At 55.2% G+C, this 22,301-nt stretch overlaps 2 protein-coding genes and 1 non-coding gene across 5 annotated transcripts in view; 1 reads left to right on the top strand and 2 right to left on the bottom strand.

The window, feature by feature from the left end:
* LIMK1 (LIM domain kinase 1) overlaps positions 1–5,431 on the bottom strand; it is a 31,311-nt gene extending 25,880 nt beyond the window's left edge. The window contains exons 1-2 of the mRNA XM_012742209.2: positions 5,300–5,431; positions 3,463–3,559 (exon numbers count right to left, since the gene is read on the bottom strand). Of these exons, the coding sequence (XP_012597663.2) occupies positions 3,463–3,559; positions 5,300–5,354 (152 nt within the window). The 5' untranslated portion in view covers positions 5,355–5,431. The remainder of the gene's footprint in view (positions 1–3,462; positions 3,560–5,299) is intronic.
* An 8,133-nt stretch (positions 5,432–13,564) lies between these two features.
* On the top strand, positions 13,565–13,671 carry LOC142862473 (U6 spliceosomal RNA). The gene has a single exon (XR_012913566.1). It is a non-coding gene; the product is annotated as a U6 spliceosomal RNA (small nuclear RNA).
* Positions 13,672–16,417: 2,746 nt separating this feature from the next.
* ELN (elastin) overlaps positions 16,418–22,301 on the bottom strand; it is a 32,077-nt gene continuing 26,193 nt past the window's right edge. Inside the window, exons 28-36 of one of the 3 annotated variants that reach the window (XM_012742255.3) lie at positions 21,692–21,757; positions 21,551–21,613; positions 21,159–21,287; positions 20,490–20,528; positions 20,256–20,309; positions 19,873–19,917; positions 19,387–19,416; positions 18,745–18,795; positions 16,418–17,416 (exon numbers count right to left, since the gene is read on the bottom strand). In XM_012742255.3, coding sequence (XP_012597709.2) covers positions 17,373–17,416; positions 18,745–18,795; positions 19,387–19,416; positions 19,873–19,917; positions 20,256–20,309; positions 20,490–20,528; positions 21,159–21,287; positions 21,551–21,613; positions 21,692–21,757 — 521 coding nt within the window. In that variant the 3' untranslated portion in view covers positions 16,418–17,372. The remainder of the gene's footprint in view (positions 17,417–18,744; positions 18,796–19,386; positions 19,417–19,872; positions 19,918–20,255; positions 20,310–20,489; positions 20,529–21,158; positions 21,288–21,550; positions 21,614–21,691; positions 21,758–22,301) is intronic. The other 2 variants (XM_012742256.3, XM_012742257.3) reach the window with 2 other exon arrangements.

Genomic DNA, 22,301 nt, shown 5'->3' with positions numbered 1-22,301 from the left:
GGGGCGGAGGAGCCAGCTGGAGGCTGCAGGCCCCTCGCGGCCTTGTCACAGCCCTCCTGCCTGAGCACCTTCAGTAGAGACTGGGCCCTGGAACCAGAGTCTTGGAGTCATCAAGGGAGGTCTGAGAGGCCTTGGAGTCCTGGGCCTGGTGTGCCCCACCTAAAGGCACTGAGAGGCTCCCAGAGGGAAACCAAGGAGAGTCCAGCGCCCTGGGCACCCCACCAGAGCCAGCCTGGCTGCCGGTCAGCACGTGCCCAGGTGATCTGTGACTCCCCTCTCTGAGCTGCCTTCCCAACTGCCAAGGGGTGAGGACATAGTCAGCCTCGCCCAGCCTTGGGGGCTGTTGGGAGAACCACCCGCCCTGGCCCAGGAACGCTGTGGAAGCCACGGCTCTTACTGCCCATAAGCCCTCCCCCTGTGGGACATTTCCTTGTGCCCCACCACACTAGGACAGTCCAGACATGCCTCCTCCCTCCTGCCCCCACCTGGGGCCTCACACCTTGCCTGGGGAGGCAGGACAGGCCACGCCATCACTAGGTACACGTATCCTGCCCGCTCCATGGCTAGGTACATGCATCCTGGTCACTCCACGGCTAGGTACACGCATCCTGCCCCACTCCACGGGTAGGTACACGCATCCTGCCCCACTCCACGGCTAGGTACACGCATCCTGCCCACTCCACGGCTAGGTACACGCATCCTGCCCACTCCACGGCTAGGTACACGCATCCTGCCCACTCCACGGCTAGGTACACGCATCCTGCCCACTCCACGGCTAGGTACACGCATCCTGCCCACTCCACGGCTAGGTACACGCATCCTGCCCACTCCACGGCTAGGTACACGCATCCTGCCCACTCCACGGCTAGGTACACGCATCCTGCCCACTCCACGGCTAGGTACACGCATCCTGCCCACTCCACGGCTAGGTACACGCATCCTGCCCACTCCACGGCTAGGTACACGCATCTTGCCCACTCCATGGTTAGGTACACACATCCTGCCCCACTCCATAGCTAGGAACATGCATCCTGCCCTACTCCATGGCTAGGTACACACATCCTGCCTGCTCCGTGGCTAGGTACACGCATCCTGCCCCACGTTGCCTCCTGTGGCTTCTATGGCTGCACTCCTGGTCCCCTCACCCATCTGCCGAGACTCCACCTTCCTCCCCACCCCAAGCACAGGGGCCCCAAAGTTCTTCCCTTGATTGCTCTAGGCCCTTGCCGCAAATCCCATCCACCCTCTCGGCACCCGCTCCGGGGACCATTCTCTCTGGCCTCCCTACCTCCAGCTGGACTCAGACCGCCCTAGCCAGCTCAGAGCAGGGCATCGCCACCCTGGATAGCACACGAGCCCTCCGATTCAACAGGGTGGGCATGTCTCCTCCCCAACCCGGGTCCCAATTCCACCAGAGTCAACGGACCCTTCCCAGTGCCCAGGCTAGAGAACCAGACTGCTTTGGGGTACCCCTGCCCTGCCCCCACAGCCCCGGCCTTTTCCGAAACTCGCAGTGACATGGAGAGGGAAGGCCGGATCTGAGCCCCAGCTCTGGCCGCTGCAGCCCACAGCAAGGTTGTCGGCTTCTCCGAGCCGCCACTTCTCACATGTGAACTGGGCAGACACCATCCTCACCTGGGTATGGTGACAGCTCAGTGAACTGACATTAAGAGTGCCTGACACCTGGGGCCAGTGTGGCTAATACTTGCCCCAAACTGTCCCTTCTGTGTCTGGAATTCTCTCCATCCTCACTCAGTGTCCCAGGGCAGGCTTTATGGGCTCAGACCCCTGAGCTTTTGTGACAGTCCCTTCCCTGCCAGGTCTCCACCATATGCCTGCTGGGATGGCATTCCTCAGCAGCACATTTGCCCAAGTCCCTTCCCTGCTTCCTGGGACTCCTCGCTGCCTTCAGAAGGTCCTTACCTTGGCATTCAGGGCCCTTCACAAATTGAGCCAACTCATTGTGTTTCTTTTTTTTTTTTGAGACAGAGTCTCGCTTTCTTGCCTAGGCTAGAGTGAGTGCCGTGGCGTCAGCCTAGCTCACAGCAACCTCAATCTCCTGGGCTCAAGCGATCCTGCTGCCTCAGCCTCCCGAGTAGCTGAGACTACAGCCATGCCCGGCTGATTTTTATATTATATATATTAGTTGGCCAATTAATTTCTTTCTATTTTTATGGTAGAGACGGGGTCTCGCTCAGGCTGGTTTTGAACTCCTGACCTTGAGCAATCCGCCCGCCTTGGCCTCCCAGAGTGCTAGGATTACAGGCGTGAGCCACCACGCCCGGCCTCATTGTGTTTCTTGACTCAATGCTGTTCCCATCAAATGAGCTGTTCCTGTTCTCTCAAGACTGTACTGTGTCACCCCTCTCTGTGCAGTGGTTTTCTCTGTCAAAAGCCCTCTTCTCCCCAGAGGCCTCCTTCTGAGCACCTGATTTGGAACCCCAGGGAACACTGCCTATCTCTTTTGGCCTCACCAGCTAGTGTGGGCATTGTGTGTTCATTTCACTCGCTGGCTGTGTGACTTCTGTTAAAAGAATTAACCTATCTGTGCTCTAGTTTCCTCTCTGGCAAAACAGAGACAACACGATATTTAACTATGCAAAGTGGTTGTTATTTACTAAATGCTGGGAAATGTTAGACGTTACTCCTAGAAAAGTAAAAACAAAAAGCTAAATGTTGTCAGAAGCCTAAAATAAACTTCTGGTGGCCAATGCCTTGACTTTACTCCCTGCTCTGCCCCTGGCTTCACCTTCCCTCTTTGATGGTGTTTTCCTCCTGGAACGCTGTACTAGTGGCCAACCACGCCTGGAACTCCACCCACCCCCACCCCCACCCCCACCCCCCGGCCTCCATACTCCTCCACTCAGGAAATCTCACCTCCTTCAGACCCCTGCTCTGGCCCTACAGCCAACTCCAAGGCTGTCCCCTGCACCTGGCTTCCTGGGAGGCTCCTACTGGGTGACCCGGCCACCTTTGGGTCCCATGTGCTCTTGGTCCTTGGCCACAGCCCTGACCCCACCTTCCTCCTACACGTGGCTGTGTGTGTCTGGAGGCCAGGTTGGTCCCACTGGGTTATGCATCGTCACAAACAGCCTGGGGGCCACTGGACGTGGCTCAGTTTCCTCAAGGCTCATTCGTCCTCTCCCTTCCCCTAGAGCAGGGGAACACTCCCCCCCCCTCAGGTGCCAGCAGGCCTTGGTAGTACTGGTTGAAATGCAGGGGTCTCCTAGCCTCTCCTTAGAGGTCTAAAATAACAAGACAGGGAGGCTGTTAGGGACCTTCTAGTCAAAGTCCCTTATTTTACAGATGGAGAAACTGAGGTCAAGGACTCCTGGGAAGTCACAACCAGGGACAGCACCAAGAGGGCTACCCACGTCTCCCAGATTCTTTGCCCAGCCTGTCCTCCCCTGCAGGCCTTGCTTAGGGCAACACGGGCCCTGGGCGCCCCGCATCCCGACCTACCTGAAGCAGTCTGCATGCCAGTCGGCACTCAAGGCCTGGAGGTACTGGCCGTCATAGATCCTCTGGCCGCAGCTCGCACACACGGGCAACTCGCTTCCTGCAGGGTGGAAAGGGAGTCGGGAGTCATGCTTTGGAGGCGCAGCACGAGCGGCCCCGCTGACCCCACGTGCACCTGTGCAAATCCTTGTGCACACACGTGCAGCGCACACTGAGCGTCACTGTGCCCAAGCAGGAGAAAGGACATTGGCCTGGGAGTCTTGCTGAGATACTGGCTAAGTTACCAACCCTCTCTGGGCCTCAGTTTCCCTTTCTGTAAACTGAGAAGGGAGATCAGATGACTACCCTCCAGCAACAGCATTCTTCAACTCGGGATCTGGCAAGGTAAGTGGGGAGAGAGCAGGCAGTGGATTTAGAAAGGAGGCAGCGGGTAACACTCTTGTCACTGCCCCTTTCCTTCCCTGTCTGCCCGGGAAGGAGTACTAAAGAGGGCCCTTCAAAAGGCAGGGACTGCACAGGGCTGGGTTGGTACATCCTGGGCTGAAGCCCCCTGGGAGGGGAAGCGCAGGAAGCCCGGAGGTGCTGGCCCTGGCTGACCCTTGGCTGTGCCTGGCTTCACAAGGGCAGGGGCTGCAGAGCCAGGCACTCCCAGACACCTGCCCCAGGGAGGCCTGGCACCTCCTCAAGTCACCACCAGGCGTGCTTAGTCATCCCTGGGGCCTGGCACCCTTGCAGCTGGTGGGCCCTGGAAGATGCCCCGGGCCTGCCCCTCCCCATTGTGCAGATGGGGAGACTGAGCCTCAGAGAGGGGATGGCTTCCCGGGTCACACAGCTAGGCTCCAAGGTCAAGACGGCCTGCCCCTCTGTGAGGACCCAGGGACCTCAGGTAGGACAATGGGGAGGTGGGTCCTTGCCCGCCCCCCAGTTTTCATGGACCTGGGGAGGGTGGTGGTAGAGGGGGCAGGCGGGGGTGGCACAGCAAGGACCTGCCTGGGCACCAGGTGGGCCAGGGTGATGGACGGATCAGCAAAGGAAAGCCAGGGAAGGGGACCCCAGCCCCTGCCCTGGACTGGTGAAGTCTTGGGGTCTGTGAACCCTAACTGTAGTGCAGCCCTAAGCCTGGGGCCCAGTGAGGGGAGGGGGCTAAGGAGGCTAGGACAACAGTCATGCTCCCAGCCAAGACCGCGCCGCCGCAGGTGCAGGGACAGGGAGAGGAGCCAGGGTCCCGCAGAACACCACCCGCGGTTCCCGCGCCGCCGCATATCTCCTTCTGCCCATCCGGTCCCCGACCGCCAGTACCAGGGCCAACTACTGGGCCCCCCAACTGTACAGACGGGGAAACTGAGGCCCAGGCAGTTAGCGCCTGGCTCAAGGTCACAGAGCAGGGTAGGTGCGGGGTGGCGACGGGGACCCGGAGCTTCGGCTTCCCCAGCCACTCTTTCTTCCCAGGCCCGTTAGAGACTGGATAAAGGGTGGCCCCAGGGCGAGGCCTGGGCGGACAGAGCACGCGGATGGAAGCCGGCGCTGGACCGGCAGTGCCCGGGACTCCTCCGGGCGCCGGCAGCCCGGGGATGGGGGCGGACGGGGATGAAAGGGACGAGGGGCCCCCGGCCGGCAGAAGGGCAGCTCGCCCGGGCCGGGGAGGGGGAAAGCGGGCGGGAGGATGTCAGGGAGGGGCCTGCGGGCTTCGGCAGGACGAGCTCATCCCCGAGGCGGCAGGGGCGCGGCCTCGCGGCAGACCCGGCCTCCGCGCGGCCCGGCCCGGCCCTCCCGCGCCCCCGGCCCGGCGGCGGCGCCCCCGCCCGCCCGTCCGCCCGCCCGCGGCCCGCGGCCCGCGCACCTTCCTCTCCCATACGTTCTTCCCTCCAGGTGCAACAAAGTAGCGTCAACCTCATGCACTCGGCGGGGGGCGGGGCCCGGCGGGGCTGGGGCTGGGGGCGGCCGGGCCCGCGAGCTCGCCCGCCGCCGCCGCCGGCCCGGGGAGGCGGGGGCGGAGGGCGCGGGCCGGGCCGGGCCGGGCCGGGGGCGCCTCTGGGACACCGGCTGGGGCTCCGGCTCGCGCCGCGGCGGCCTGGGCAGCGAGCGGAGGGGCGGGCCGGGGCGGGGCTTGCGAGCTGCGGCAGGGGGCGGGGCGCGGGCGGCGGGCGGCGGGAACTGCCCTGCGCGGCCCCGCCCCCGCCCCGCCCCGCGCCTCGCCTCTCTGCTCTGCCTCCCCCTCTCATTCATCTTTCCCGACCTACGACGCGCGGCGGGGCTGGGCCGCTTGGTTGGCTGCGCGCTCCGCTGGGGCAGCCCAGGGCTGCAGACGTCCAGAGAAGGGGCCTCTGTTTCCCCTCGGACCCAAGCCAGCTGGCTCCAAGGACCCGGACTGGAGGGGGCCTTGTGGGGCCCCAGGACGCTGGTGGTCGCCTTGGGGAGGGGCGCCGGCTGGGTCTCCTCGCCCTCTCCGAGGCCTGCAGGGAGGTCAGGCCAGGGCTGCGAAAGGCTATGGCCCACGTCTCAGGCCCTCGCAGGTCGCGAATGAGCAGGACGTAGGAGCGAAGCGAACCTCTGCCAAGTGGCGACCGATGGGCCGGGGTCCAAAGAGACCAAAGAAAATGGGGCCGTCTGCTCCAGCGCTGGAAGGGACAACTGCTGCCCAGAAGTGGGCAATTCTAGAATGCTGGACCTGGGCAGGTGCAACCCTATCTCCCCTAGACCCGCACTCCAGCCGTGCACCAAGTTCACCTAAAGAACAAGAGGCAGTGCCAGCCCCATTCGTGCAGAAAGCTCTAGGCAGGGCTCTGGGTCAGTGGCCTGCAAAGTAGGGGGCACTCACCCCTGGGTGCAAAACAATGCCCTGGGGAGGGAAGAAAATAGTAGAATTTGTATTTCTAACGGGAAAGAAGCTAGGGTTGGTGCAGTTACCAGCCGGGGATGAAGGAGTTAGGAGAAGCCTGCCTTACAGGAGCTGTACGAGAGGGGTGCAGTCAACTTTTGGGGGTCCAAGGGGAAAAGGCCCTGGGACAACTATTCCCATCTTACTCTCCTGCCCTTCCTGTTCTCCCACAGCCCCCGTTAGCCAAACCCACGTGGGTGCCCAGGGCAGGGCAGTCTTGGTGCCCTGCGCTCAGTGCAGGGTGAAGGGCACCGAGTGGCCTGGGGTGCTGTGCACCTGCACCAGGTTAGCTGAGTGAGCCTATCCAGCTTTAACACAACGAACCTTCACGGCATGGACTCATGGCTGAAAAAAATTCCCACAAAGAAAGCGCAGATTGAAGGTGATGCTAATACCACAAGATGAGCGAAAAGACGGAGCCGGCACTGGGGTGGGAGCTCCTGTCAGCCTCGGCTCCAGGTGAAACATTAGATGTGACATATTCGCTCACGTTGCCCAGACAAGATATTGACTTTTTCTTACTGAAAGCAAAAAGGATTTTTGTACTTTTAATAAATAAAATCATTCGAATATTGTTTATTTCATCTTTAGCACACTCTTCTTAAACTTTGCTTTTGCATACGTTATGTGATGAATGTATTTTATTATTTGTTTAGCCAAATGTATATAATTTATAAGCAATTCTTCATGATCTCTGAATGTGGGAGAAAGAAAAAGAAAAAAGTGAAAAAAATTTGTCAGTGGCTGTGTACATGTGTCTTTTTGGACACACATCTTAATTTGGGTGCAAATTAAGAGCTCTGGCTTGGATGTATTAAGTGTGAGGTGTGCATTTGCTATCCAAGTGGCAAATGTGTATTTGATGTTTGCTGAAAGATATTTTACTGCTGTGGTTCATGATAAAAGTTTTCTAGATGCAGGGTTGAGGGCACGGAAACAGCGTGCTTACTCCGGGTCAGCGAGTAGGATTGGTCCAAACTTGCCAAATTGGCGCTGGGGTGAACACGAGCTGGTGACACAGCAAGTCTGCCCCCTCCTTGCCCACTCTGGGTGACCTCGGCCAGACATGTGGCTCGGTAACTCCTCTGACCTCTCCTCGAACTGCAGACACAAAGACCCAAATGTCTGTTTGGCGTCTTCACTTGGTTGGCAATCGGGCACCTCACGCTCAACACATCCAGGTCAGAGCTCTTAATTTGTGCTTGGGTCAGCTCTTCCCTGGGTGTTTCTCGTCGCAGTAAATGACAACCCCATCATCCAGTGATTCAGGCCAGACGTGTGGGCATCCCTCATTCCTCTCTTGCGCTCTCCCTCCTCCCTGCCTGGTCTAGCTGGGCGTTTGGAGCAACAGCCTCCCAAGTCATGCCCCCCAACCCCCGCTCCCATCAACCTGCAGAGCCTTTGAGCAGGTGGGTAAAAGTGTCCCCCAGCTTTCTAACTCCCACGTTCTTACTTTGGCCCTTATGGGATCCAGCCCCTGGCTGCTTCTTTGCCCTTACTTTTTCTCTCCTTCCTCGCTTTTGTTAAAACCACAAAAGAGCATCCCTCTGCCGTTCTAACTCCTCAAGCATGTGGTCGCCACAGGGCCTTTGACCTAAGTCAGGTCCCTCGACCGTCCCAAGCAACTTAATATTCTTGGTCGCTGTCTCCTTCCCCGGCTTTTTAACTTAATAGCGCTGAGCACCGATTCACCTGGCATTGGAGTTAGTCGTTTTTATTCGCTGTCCTGTATTCATTTCCTGTGGCTGCTGTGACAAATTACCAAAAACTCAGTAACTTAACAGACATTTATTTTCTCACAGTTCTGGAGGCCACAAGTCTGCAATCGCTTTAACTGGATCACAGCTAAGGTGTCAGTGGGGCCACGTAGGGAAGAATTGTCCTTGCCTCTTCCCCTCCTCCTCCTCCTCCTTCTACTTCTCTTCTTCTTCCTTCTTTCTCCTCCTCCTCCTCCTTCTTCTACTTCTCTTCTTTTTTCTCCTCCTCCTCCTTCTTCTACTTCTCTTCTTCTTCCTTTTTTCTCCTCCTCCTCCTCCTTCTTCTACTTCTCTTCTTCCTTCTTTCTCCTCCTCCTCCTTCTTCTACTTCTCTTCTTCCTTCTTTCTCCTCCTCCTCCTTCTACTTCTCTTCTTCCTTCTTTCTCCTCCTCCTTCTTCTACTTCTCTTCTTCCTTCTTTCTCCTCCTCCTCCTTCTACTTCTCTTCTTCTTCCTTCTTTTTTTTTTTTTTTTTTTTTTTTTGAGACAGAGTCTCGCTTTGTTGCCCAGGCTAGAGTGAGTGCCGTGGCGTCAGCCTAGCTCACAGCAACCTCAAACTCCTGGGCTCGAGTGATCCTTCTGCCTCAGCCTCCCGGGTAGCTGGGACTACAGGCATGCGCCACCATGCCCGGCTAATTTTTTATATATATATCAGTTGGCCAATTAATTTCTTTCTATTTATAGTAGAGACGGGGTCTCGCTCTTGCTCAGGCTGGTTTTGAACTCCTGACCTTGAGCAATCCGCCCGCCGCGGCCTCCCAAGAGCTAGGATTACAGGCGTGAGCCACAGCGCCCGGCCTTCCTTCTTCCTTCTTTCTCCTCCTCCTCCTCCTTCTTCTACTTCTCTTCTTCTTCCTTCTTTCTCCTCCTCCTCCTCCTTCTTCTACTTCTCTTCTTCTTCCTTCTTTCTCCTCCTCCTCTTTCTACTTCTCTTCTTCCTTCTTTCTCCTTCTCCTCCTCTTTCTACTTCTCTTCTTCCTTCTTTCTCCTTCTCCTCCTCTTTCTACTTCTCTTCTTCCTTCTTTCTCTTTCTCCTCCTCTTTCTACTTCTCTTCTTCCTTCTTTCTCCTCCTCCTCCTCTTTCTACTTCTCTTCTTCCTTCTTTCTCCTCCTCCTCCTTCTTCTACTTCTATTCTTCTTCCTTCTTTCTCTTCCTCCTCCTCCTCCTTCTTCTTGTAAAAAATACATAACATACAATCTACTGTATCAACTATTTTTAAGTATACATTTCAGTAGTATTAAGTGTATTGACATTGTTGTGAAACAGATCTCCGGAATTTTTCAGCTTGTAAATCTGAAACTCTGTACCCTTTAAGGAACTCCTCAATCCCCTCCTTCCCCCAGCTTCTGGAAACCACCATTCTGTTTCTATGAATTTGATGACTTTAGAAACCTCAGATATGTGGAATCATACAGTGTTTATCTTCTTTTGCAATGGGCTTATTTCACTAAGCATAATGTCCTCAAGGTTCATCTGTGTTGTAGCATATGACAGTACTTCCTTCCTTTTTAAGGCTGAGTAATATTCCATGGCGTGTGTGTGTGTGTGTGTGTGTGTGTGTGTGTGTGTGTGTGTGTGTACACCACATATTGTTTATCCATTCATCCACCTGTGAACATTTGGGTTGCTTCCACCTCTCGGCTATTGTGAATACTATTGCTGCTGTGGACATAGGTGTGCTAATATCTCTTCAAGACTCTGCTTTCAATTCTTTCTCGACTGTATACCAAGAAGTGAGATTGCTGGTTCATATGGTAGTTCTGTTTTTAGTTAGCAGTGTGACCATTTTATATCCCCACCACCAGTGCCCAAGGGTTCCAATTTCTCTATACCCTTGCCAATGCTTGCTATATTTTTTGTCCTTTTTTTTTTTATGGTAGTCATCCTAATGGGTGTGAGGTGGAATCTCATTGTGGCTTGAATTCACATTTCTCTGGTGATTAGTGATGTTGAGCATCTTTTCATGTGCTTGTTGACCATGTGTATGTCATCTTTGGAGAAATGTCTATTCACATCAGTTGCTCATTTTTGGTTTTTTTTTTTTCTTTTTTTTTTTTTTTGAGACAGAGTCTCACTTTGTTGCCCAGGCTAGAGTGAGTGCCATGGCATCAGCCTAGCTCACAGCAACCTCAAACTCCTGGGCTCAAGCGATCCTGCTGCCTCAGCCTCCCGAGTAGCTGGGACTACAGGCATGTGCCACCATGCCCAGCTAATTTTTTTCTAATATATATTAGTTGGCCAATTAATTTCTTTCTATTTATAGTAGAGACGGGGTCTCGCTCTTGCTCAGGTTGGTTTCGAACTCCTGAACTCAAAACAATCCGCCCGTCTCGGCCTCCCAGAGAGCTAGGATTACAGGCGTGAGCCACCGTGCCCGGCCTAGTTGCTCATTTTTGAATCAGTTCATTTGACTTTTTGGTGTTGAGTTGTGGAAGTTCTTTATGTATTCTGGATATTAACCCTCATCAGATCAGTCATTTGTAAATATTTTCTCCCATTCTGTAGGTTGCCTTTTACTCTGTTGATGGTGGTGTTTTTGATGTACAAAAGTTTTAAAGTTTGATGGACTCCCATTTGTTTATTCTCTTTTTGTCTTTATGTGTGTGTGTGTGTGTCTTTGAGACAGAGTCTTGCCCTGCTGCCCAGGCTAGAGTGCAGTGGTATCATCATAGCTCACTGCAACCTCCAACTCTCAGACTCAAGTGATTCTCCTGCCTCAGCCTGCTGAGTAGCTGGAACCACAGGCATGTGCCAGTATGTCTGGTTGATTTTTTTATTTATTGTAGAGATGGGGTCTTGCTATGTTGCCCATGCTGATATGAAACTCCTGGCCTTAAGTGATCCTCTCTCCTTGACCTCTGAAAGTGCTAGGATTACAGGCATGAGCCACTGTGCCTGGCTTATTTTTTCTTTTGTTGCCTGGGCTTTTGGGGTCATATCCAAGAAATCGTTGCCAAGTCTAATGTCATAATACTTTCCTATGTTTTCTTTTAGGAGCTTTATAGTTTTGGGTTTTATGTTTAGGTCTTTAATCTGAGTTAATTTTTGTACATGGTGAAAGGTAAGGGTCCAACTTTATTCTTTTGCATGTGGATATCCAGTTTTCCTAACACCATTTGTTCAAGATACTGCCCTTTCCCCATCAAATAGTCTTAACACCCTTGTCAAGTGTCATTTAACCATACATACAAAGGTTTACTTTTGTCTTTAAGCCAATATCTCACTGTTTTAATTACTGTAAATTTGTAATAGGTTTTGAAATCAGGAAATGTGAGTAATACAACTTGGTTCTTTTTTTTTTGAGACAGAGTCTTGCTCTGTAGTTGCCCAGGCTAGAGTGCTGTTGGGTTAGCCTAGCTCACAGCAACCTGAAACTCCTGGGCTCAAGTGATCCTCCTGCCTCAGCCTCCTGAGTAGCTGGGACTACAGGCATGTGCCACCACTCCTGACCTTAAGTGATCCTCCTGCCTCGGCCTCCCAGAGTGCTAGGATTATAGGCATGAGCCATTGCAGCCAGCCTCTTTTTTTCAAAATTGTTTTGGCTATTTGTGGTCCCTTTGAGATTTCATATTAATTTTTTTTTTGAGACACAGTCTCACTCTGTTGCCTGGGCTAAAGTGCCATGGCATCAGCCTAACTCACTGCAACCTCAAACTCCTGGGCTCAAGTGATCCTACTGCCTCAGCCTCCCAAGTAGCTGGGACTACAGGCATGCACCACCATGCCCGGCTAAATTTTTTCTATATATTTTTAGTTGGCCAATTAATTTCTTTCTATTTTTAGTAGAGACGGGGTCTCACTCTTGCTCAGGCTGGTTTTGAACTCCTGACCTTGAGTGATCCTCCCGCCTCAGCCTCCCAGATTGTTAGGATGACAGGCGTGAGCCACCGCGCCCAGCCTGAGATTTCATATTAGTTTTAAGAGGAACATTTCTATTTTTGGAATAAATACCATTGGAATTTTGACAGGAATTATGCTAAATCTGTAGATCATTTTGGGTACAATGGACATTGTAGCAATATTAAGCCTTCCAACCTATGAACACGAGATGTCTTTCCATGTATTGTGTCTTCTTAAATTTGTTTCAGCAATGTTTTGTAGTTTTCACTGTACAAATCTTTCACCTCTTCAGGTTTATTTCTGGCATTTTATTCTTTTTGCTGCTATTGTAAATGGAATTGTTTTCTTAATTTGTTTTTCCGATTGTTCAGATTGTAAGTGTATAGAAACACAACTAATTTGTGTGTGTGTGTGTGTGTGTGTGTGTATTGAATCTTAGGGTCTTTGACAGATAAGATCCTATCATCTGTGAACAGAGATAATTTTACTTCTTTCTTTCCAATTTGAATGTCATTTATTTCTTTTTTTTTGCCTAATCGTTCTCACTAGGATTTTTAGTACTATTCTAAATAGAAGTGGTTAAGAGTGGGCATCCTTGTCTCATTCCTGATCTCGGAGGAAAAGCTTCCAGTTTTCCCCATTGAGTGTGACATTAGCTGTGGGCTTTTCATATATAGCCTTCATTAGGTTGAGGTGGTTTGCTTCTATTTCTAATTAGTTGAGTGTTTTTATCATCAAAGGGTGTCGGATCTTGTCAAAGATTGCTTTTTCTACACCAATTGAGATGATCCTGTGGTTTTTGTCTTTTATTCTGTTAATATGTTTTATTACATTAGTTGATTTTGTATGTTGAAAGATCCTTACATTTCAGGAATAAATCCCACTCGGTTATGGTGTATAATCCTTTTAATATGCTATTGAATTTTGTTGCGTATTTTTGCATCATAAGGGATATTGTTCATAAGGGATATTGGTCTGGAGTTTTCTGGTATCTTTGTCTGGTTTTGGTTTTAGGGCAATGCTGGCTTCTTAGAATGAGATTGGAAGCGTTCCCTTCTTTTCAATTTTTTTTGGAAGAATTTCAGGAGGATTGGTGTTAATTCTTTAAATGTTTGATAGAATTCTCCAGTGAAGCCATCTGGTCCTGGGCTTGTCTTTGTTGGGAGACATTTTATTACTGATTCAACCTCCTTACTCATTATTAGTCTGTTCAGATTTTCTATTTCTTTTATGATTCAGTCTTGCTAGGGTGTATGTTTCTATGATTTTATCTAGGTTTGCCAATTTGTTGGCATACAATTGTTCCAGCTTCCTATAAGGGCAGTTGTGATTGCATTTATGGCCTACCTGGCTCAAGATCTTTAACTTAATCAAATCTACAAAGACCCTTTTTCCATACAAGGTAAATCCTATGGGCTTAGTTATGTCTCCTCCAAATCCAGATGTTGAAGTACTTACCCCAGTTATCTCAGAATGTGACTATATTTGGAGTTAGGGTCTTTAAGGAGGTGACTAAATCAAAAGGAAGTGATTAGGGTGGGCCCTAATCCAATGTGACTGGTGTCCTTATGAGAAAAGAAGATTAGGACACAGCCATGCCCAGAGGGAAGACCTTAGGAAGACAGGGAGAGTGCCTGTTTCGGCAGCACATACACTAAAATAGGAACGACACATAGAAGATTAGCATTGTCCCTGAGCAAGGATGACACGAAAATTCGTGAAGCGTTCCATGAAATAAAAAAATAGTAAAAAAAGAAAAGAAACAGGGAGAAGACAGCTATCTACAAGCTAAGGAGAGAGCTGTCAAAGTGAACAGACCTGCCAACACCTTGATCTGAGACTGCTAGCCTCTAGAATAGTGAGAAAATAAATCTATGTGGTTTGAGCTCTCCACTTCCTGGTACTCTGTTACGGCAGCCTAGGAAGCAAATACAGGGACCTTAACAGCTTCCCGGGATTAGGACCTGGCTCTCTTTGGGGTCATTATCAGCCCTGCACATTCCCTTATCATCTTTCTACTGCAGTATGCAATTAATGAAGGCAACATTTTTTCATCTGTTTTGTTCTTAAAACAGTGCCCATTTTTAGGGAGCTTACAGTCTGGTGCAGGGAGTCAGTAAACAAAGAAGGAAAATATGTTTTGCAGCATGGCGACAGGTGCTGTGGAGAAAAAGAAGGCAGGGACAATTGGGAGAGCAGGGGAGGAAGGCACAGTTTGCAGGTATAGAAAGGGGTCAGGGAAGGACTCTCTGAGAAGGTGGCACTTGAGTTAAGGCCTGAAGCAGGTGAGGGAGGCAGGAGCACTGGTGGCCAAGGGAAGAGTGTTCCAGGCAGGAGAGATAGCAGATGGGAAGGCCAGCAGTGGGGTGACCTGCTGTGCTCAAGGACAAGAGGGCCAGGGAGCACAGGGGATGGCAGAGCGCTGGAGGGCTGAGTAGCAGGATGTGAGGACACAGCTGCTGGTGCCACGCAGGTAGGGGCTCCTTGGCCACTGAAAGGCTTCTGGTTTTGGCTCTGAGGGACACAGGGAGCCACTGCAGGATTTTGAGCAGGTGCATGACCTGAACTGACTCATGTCTTGAAAGGATTGCTTTGGCTGCTGGGTGGCGAGAAGGCGGAAGGGGAGCCAGGGAGCTGTTCCAGTCATCCAGGCAAGAGACGATGGGGACCAGGTGCAGCCCCGAGGTGGTAAGCAGTGGTTGGACTCTGGATGTGTTCTGAAGGTCGTGCCGCAGGACCTGCTGCAGGGTCTGCGGAGAGACGAGCAGAGTCAGAGATGGCACCAGAGTTGCAGCCTGAGCCACTGGGCTGCCCTTTGCTGAGACGGGAGAGGTGGCGAGGGGATGGTGGGGATCCCGGCTCCCTAGGACATGTCTGTGGGACGTCAGGTGGAGAAGTTAGAATTGGCCTTGGGTGAGCAAGTCCTGGGCTCAGGGCAAGGCTCCGTGCTGCAGATGTCAACTTAGGAATTTCCAATGCAGGGTGGTGTTTAAAGCCAGGCGCTATGAGAAATCAAGGCGGGGAGTGCCCAGGGCTGAATGCTTGAGCTTGCATTCAGCTTTTGGAGGCCAGAGAGCTGAGGTGGAACCAGCAAAGGATGATTTTGTTTAGTGAAGAAATGAATAAATTAAGGCTGGACATGGTGGCGCACACCTGTAGTCCCAGCTACTTGGGATGCTGAAGCAGGAGGATGGCTTGAGCCCAGGAGTTTGAGGTTGCTGTGAGCTGTGATGATATCACTGCACTGTAGCCTGGGTGACAGAGTGAGTGTCTCAGTGAAAAAAAAAAAAAAGGAAATGAATGGATGGGTGGATGGGTGGGTGGATGATTGGATGATTGGAGCCCCCTTTGCCCTTTCCTATCCTCTGGGAAGCTCTTCCTGAGTGTCACGCCTAGTGGCTTTCTCTCTCCATCCCAACTCCTTTTGGTATCACCGTGGTGCTTGTGAGCAAATGCACAGATACCCCAGTCTGTGCAGTAAGCACCCCCCACACACAAATAGCTCCTGGGCCGCCCTTCTGGCTCAGAGTGTGCACACTGGCAACAGGGTCCCTCTCAGGAGGATGGATGCAGGCGTGAGGCCATACAGACCCTGGGAGCAGGCTCAGTGGTTTGGGGAGGGGATTCTGGAATCTGGTACCCAGAGCATGGTCCACAGAGGGGCATGTTCCAGGCCCTGTGGATTTCTGGCCCCGAGGTGGGGAGGATGGGCTCTGGGGATAGGTGCATGGAAGGGGGGTGCTGAGTCCCCTGGTGCCACCTGCAAAGTGTCATTTCCTTCAGTTTACAAAGGAGAAAATGGTGACGTACACAGGCCATGGATGAGGGTGGGTCTTTTTTAGAAGGGACTGTTTCAGGGGCAAACAGGTGTCCCTTGATTATCTTCTGAATTTTCTTAGGTCAGATATTCCTCCTGTCTTTATGCAGCGGTTCACCAAGGCTGGGTCTGGACGGGAGGGTCAGCTTCCTTTCCTCCCCCCTCTGACCGCACCCTCCGTGTTGGGAGGCCTGTGCTCAAGGACTTGGGCCTGTGGGGCAAACGCAGGGGCAGGTGGAGTCCACCTCCATGGAGGAGAGCCGCCAGCCCTGCCTCCTCTACGAAGGGAATGTCATTGTTAAGGGACAAGCTGGACTTGGAGAAGCTTCGATGCCCCAGAAGCCAGCAGCAGGTGCTTTGTGTAGCAGTCTCCCAAAGACACCGTGGGTGGCGGACAAGCCACGGCAGATGGAAGAGGACAAAGAAGGCCAAGGCACAGTTTCCTTTAAAAGGTTTTCATTTATTAGTCTTTTCAGAAGCAGTTAATTTCCTTATATTTTTTTTAAAAAGGTGTGTTTTATCCCGAGTTATACCAAAGTGATTAAAATGAATTTTCTATTGGAGATATAGCTCCCCAGATCAGAAAAAAAATTTTTTTTTCTTTCAATTAATCACAACAATAAACCCAAAAGAGAACATCAACAATCAAAAATAATTCCCCAAATGTCCAGGACAAAAAATAAAATATTTATTGATCTATCACAGCGAGACACAAAGAGATGGGTGGGGTAGGGGAGGAACCACTCTGAAGGACAGTGGCTCCAGGGAGGGACAGGGATACAGTACTGCGTGTGGGGAGACCCCGGTGGGGAGAGACACCTGCCCCGTCCACAGCCCTGCACACCCTGGGTGAGCATGAGGGAGGTGGCGGGGTGGGGGGGTTGATGGAGGGTGTGCCCAGCCAGCTAGTGGTGCTGGGCAGTCAAATGGGGACAAGGGCGGGTGGACGGACAGATGGACGGATGGGCAGATGGGTGGATGGGCGGACAGGCGAACGGACTCCACAAGAGCAAAGGGGGGTCTATTCCCAGTGGGGGTGGTCTTCCGACCTGAAGGTGCCCCAGATGTGGGGAACAGCAATCGGTGGGGGCGAGGGGACGAGGTGGACCAAGGAGAGGGGGGATGATGTGACCGAATCCAGCTTTGAGGCTTAAGGTGCTTGGGTACCAACTGGACCGCAGCCAGACAGGGATGGGTCCTGGCGGGCAGGGGGAGGCGGACTGCCCGGAAGTGTCTGCACCATCTTCAAGGGAGCCCCAGGGAGGGGGTCCCCGAGGGGCTGCCCTTCCCTCCTCCCTCCCCTGGAGGACGGGAGCACCGGTATGTAGCACCAAGTTTCCCTGGAGATGGAGGCTGTGTGTGTGGAGCGCCTGGGTGGCATGAGGAGGGGGCGGGGGCCAGGCCCACCCCCGCCTCTGAAGTAGGGGGCCTCGGGGTCGGGGCCCTGGGCCACCGCTCTCTTGTTTCCTTGTCCTGTGGATTTCCATGGCTGCCCGGCCTGCCCGTTCCCTCCTGGGGTGGGGACTGGGGGGCCATGGGGTGGGGTGACAAAGGGTTTACATTCTCCACCAAGCAGTAGCACCAAAGTTGATGAGGTCGCGAGTCAGGGGTCCTGGGAAGCTCACTTTCTCTTCCGGCCACAGGCTTTCCCCAGGCAGGGCACACCTGGATCAGGGGAGGCGCACCTGGCGGTCAGTCTGGCCCTTCCCAATTGCAGCTCAAGGCCCTGACCACTGTCCTGCTCCTCGGACACAGGCTCCAAGAAGAGTCAGGTCACGCCCCAGGCGGAACTCTGACCCCGCCCATTGTACTAACTCTCACTGGGCAGGTGGGGTGGGGGCAGGCCCCAAGATCGTTGGTGAAACCGAGGCTCAGAGAGGGGAAGGGGCCAGGTCGTGGGAACCAAACATGACAAGGTGTCCACACCCTGAGTCCACTGCGCCTGGGGAGCCTTTTAGGGAAGGGTTGGGAGCAGCCCGTCAGGGCAGATGGGATGGAGGGAGAGTCAGTGTCCGGAGGAGGGGCCCTGCAGCGAGTGGGGGACCCGTGCAGGGGAGACGGGAGCAATAAACGGAGGCCCGGGGGACGGGGGAAGGGACTTTTCCACAGAGCCAGTGGCTGGGCTGGGACTCAACCCTGGACTCCTGCTCTGTGCTGGGCAGGGTCTGATTGGCACCCCCCCACACCCCCCCAGGCAGGAAAGGCACCTTTGCCTGGTGGCAGAGCCTGTGTACCTCCTGCCCCGGCTCACACAGAGGCGGCTCGTTACTGCCACCTGGTGGCAGCATGAGGGTGCAGCGCAGGGACAGGCCTCTGTCTCCAGACAGCACCCTGCTGGGGCCACAAGCAAGACTGGTCCCCATGGCAAGCTGGGCACCGGGAGAGGGTCGGCCTGGTCCTGCCTCTGCCCCTCCCACTTATGGCCTCAGCTGCCTTATCTGCGTGGTGGGGGTGGGTGGGAGGGAATTCACTGTCCTGAGCCACCACGGGATGCAGCTGCAGCTCCCTTGGAACTCCTTGGGGGCACAGCCCCGCCCCACGCACTCCCCAGAGGCAGTCTGCATCTCTGAACCAGGACGAGGCTCAGCCCCAGGGGCATGTGGCCTCTGCCCTCCATGCCCAGCCGAGGGCACCTGGAGTCCCCCACCCCAACCCACGCTCTCAGATTTCCCTGATTTAGGGCTCTGGTGGCCCCATCTCTTCTGTTTCCCTGTCCCTCCAAGTTCTTCTCGTCTCTTTCCCAGTTTCCTCCCTGCAGCAGCAGGTGAGGCGACCTGGGGAGACACCCAGGCCTGGCTGGGGGAGCCTGGAGAGCTCTGAGGCCGCTCCCAGCTCTGAATGCCGTGCTGGAGGGGGAAGGATGGGTGGGAGGAATCCTTCTCCCCCACCTTCCCGCTGCCTGCCAGGCCTCTCCTGTGCCCCTCTCCCTGGCCCAGGCTGGTGGGCCCAGCCTCTCCCTGCCCCGCCTCTTTCAGGGGCCAAATCTCACTCACCTTGGTATCCCAGGGCTCCCAGGGCCCCTCCGTAGGCCTTGGAGGGTTTTCCTGTGGAGGGAGGGAGGGAGGGATTGGGGAGGGGCTGGGCTTTCCTGTCTCTCCCAGCACCCCCACAGGTTCCCAAGGATCCCTGCCCCCCAGGGTGCCCCCTCCTGCCGATGGTGGCCTGAGCAGCTTAGCAGGCACCTGTCACCCCCAGTCACCCCTGACCTGCTTCCCGGTCTCAGCCGTGCACATCTGACTGCTGGGGACCCGCCACCCACCCTGCCCAGGCAGCTCTCTCCTTACACAGCCTGTCTTCCTCTCTGTGGGACCTGTCCACCTCTCCAGCTAGACCGTGAGTCCTGGGGCGACCCAAGTGCCTGTCCCCCTCTCTGTGCCTAGTCAAGTGCCAGGTGGGAATCCCAGGAATTGGGACCCTTGGCTCCTGTCCCCACATCCCAGGGCTGAACTTTCGGCCTCTGCAATTCCCCTGGAGGCTTCCTCAAGCCCCCAGCACCAGAGGACCATCCCAGGGCCACGGCCACACCAGCCACTCCTTCGGCAGGACCCACTGGGCTCTGTAAAGGAGCTCAGGGCCCCGGGCCTTGTGTGACATGGGCCCCTCCAGGCATCACTGCCTTCCTGTTGCAGACTCACCAGCGACACCCAGGCCCCCGGCGCCGCCACCTACGAGGCAAGGAGAGGGCTGTGAGTGTGCTCACTTCTGGGGAGCCCGCCGAGCCTTCCCGACAGCACGGGCCCAGCCTAGGCCAGTGCGGGGGCGTGGGGTGAGAGGGCCAAGTGCTGGGCTGGGTGCCCGGAGTCCTGGGCTCTGCCTTTCCCACTGAGTGGCCTTGCAGTGCTCCCTGGCATGCCCTGATGTGCAGCTTGCCTCATCTGGGACATGGTGGGAGAGCTCTCTGTCCCCCGGGGACCCTGAGAGGTTCGAAGTGTGTTTTAGAAAAGCTGAAGGTCTCTGTGCTTCTAAGAGAGGGAGGCAGTTATGTCAGCCTCCTGTGACCTGAGGCCATGGGGTCCACCCCTGGTGCTGGCTCAGCCTCCTGAGCAGGAGACGGAGCAGGGGAGGAGGAAGGACGCGGCCAGAGCTCCGGGGCAGGGCCTGGGGCTGGGAGCCTGGCCTACCTGGGAAAATGGGAGACAATCCGAAGCCAGGTCTCGCTGCCACTCCTGCGGGAGAGATTTGGGCTCGGTGGGGCTGGGCCCTGCTCTAGCCTTGTTCCCTCTGGCCTGCACGAGCACCGGCTTTCCCAGGCCTCTCTGTCTGGGACCACTTCCTCCCCATCCCCCCAATGTATCCAAAGTGGCTTTCTCAACCCAGAGTGTCCCCTCCTAGCACCCAGGTGTGACACCCATGGCCTCAGCTCTGAGCTCAGCCTGGCACTGTCTGCAACCCTGTGGCCTGCCCCTTTGCCCGTCTCATGTCCTCGTGTGGACGACACAGGCTCTAGGAGCCCCTGCTGCCAGCCAGCCACCTCCCCCACACCTGGGCAGAGGTGAGGCCCTACCTCCAACTGGGAACTGCCTGCCGGCTCCTAGGACACCTCCGAGGCCAGCAGCACCTGAGGAGGGCAGATGGGGTCAGGACAAGGCACCCCCATCTGCAAGAGGCCCTGCCATCCCTGTGGGCTCTAGGGTCAGGGATATCGTGGACCAGACCTTCAGGGCTACTGGGAGCCTGGCTGGGACAGGTGGGGGTGGCGGGCCTGGGATGGGGAGACGGGGGGAGGGGAGGCACTCACCGTATTTGGCTGCTTTAGCAGCTGCAGCTGGGGACACACCTGGGGAGACAGGGCAGGTGAGGGCTCAGGAGTGCCACCTCCTCCCAGTCAGGCCTCTCTTTGCATCTGCTCACCAGTCACCACCCCCTGACTCAGCCTCCCACCTCCTCCACCCCTGCTTCATCCATCCATTGCTCCAAAAGTCATCACTAAGCTCCTAGTACATGTCTGTTCTCATGGAGCACATAGGAAGGAAGGGCCCCTTGGGCCAGTGTAGGCACAGAGACTCGGGGACAACCTGAGAGAGGGGCTGTCAACACAAGGCCTGCTGTGATGGCACTGCCTTGGAGAAAGGGACTTCCCTCCCAGCTTTGGTTTCCTTCTTGGAGAATGGTTATCGCCATCGTTCCCCTAATTCACCCCACTTTGGGGGGCTGGGTTGGGAGACGGGAGGGAGAGGCTCAGGCCCCGTCCGCAGGGGGCAGCTCTGGCTCCTGCCTGCTCCAGCCCCTCTCCGAACCCTGCCTGGGCCTGGGGGGGAGGGTGGGGCCCACACACCCCAAGAAGCAGGTGGGGTGGGGTGTGGGCAGGGCAGGGCAGAGGGACAGTTTGACCAAAGGTATGGCGGAGGCGGGACAGAAAGTCTCTCTCGCACACTCACACACTCCCTGGCTTCAGAGCAGCTCTCACCTCCCAAGGCCCCAACACCTGGGACAGCACCAGGGATAGCACCAGGGACAGCACCGGGGACAGCACCTGGGACAGCACCTGGGACAGCACCAAGTCCCCCAACTCCGAGCCCACCGACGCCCCCCAGGCCTGTGGAGAGAGCTGAGCATTAAACCCCGCTGGCCGGAGGAGTGGGACCAGACCTCGGCCTGCGGAGGGGACAGGTGGGTGTCTTCTCAGCGCCCAGGTGGAGCCTGAGCTCCCAGGGCCTTCGAGGGCGCAGAGGGGCCAGCAGGTGCACTGGGCCCCGTGGGGCTCTGGGGCAGGTCAGGGACTCTGACTCTACAGTGCCAGGGCAGGAGCTCCCCAAACCCTGGGGCCTGGCGGGGGTACCCACTGCAGCAAGCGCTCACCGTACTGGGCGGCTTTGGCAGCAGCTTTGGCAGCGGCAGCAGCTGAGGCAGCAGGTCCAGCTCCTGGGGGCACAGGGGAGCTCAGGGAGGGACTCTGTGGGGTCAGCCTCCCCACCCGCCCACCCTGGGGTTTCAGCTCACCTGCCACGCCGCCTGGGACACCTACTCCACCAAGACCCCCTCCAAGGGCCCCGGGGACTCCTGCTCCTGCAGAGAGAGAGGACAGATCAGTCCCCGTTTCTGAGGACGGGTCTCCCTGGCCCGGGAACACAAGGCAAGCAGACGGGTGGCAGAGGCCATGTGGCCCAGTGGGAGGAACACGGGACAGAAAGTCCCTTCCTAAGCCCCTGGGTCCGAGTCCTGGTTCTGCCCTCATCAGTCAGGCAAGGGTGACCCCTCCACCCCTCAGGGCTTTCCTTCCCATCTGTGACACAGGACAGTGGCCCTGTCCTTGTCCTCGGGTAGTACCGGGTGCCGCAGAGTGTGCAACACCAGCTTCGGGTTCTGACAGCTCTGGGTTCGAATCCAGTTAAGAATCTTGGTTTCTCCACTTGTTATAGCTATTGTCTCTTTGAGCACCAGAGTCCCCGTGTCCCTCAAGGAGGTGATGAGACCCTGCCAAGCTTACAGGTGTTGGAGAGAGAAGGGCACGCCCCGTGAACTCTGTATGTTCTGAGTCACTGGGCAGTGCAGAGCTGCTAAGAGTGGTGGCAACAGTATTTACAGCTGGCACTTAGCGGGGACACTGGCA

This window comes from Microcebus murinus, chromosome 19 (genome assembly GCF_040939455.1).
Source record: "Microcebus murinus isolate Inina chromosome 19, M.murinus_Inina_mat1.0, whole genome shotgun sequence".
NCBI classification, from domain to species: domain Eukaryota; kingdom Metazoa; phylum Chordata; class Mammalia; order Primates; family Cheirogaleidae; genus Microcebus; species Microcebus murinus.
Note: the sequence above shows the minus strand (reverse complement) of the source record. Positions and strands in the feature narration are given on the sequence as shown.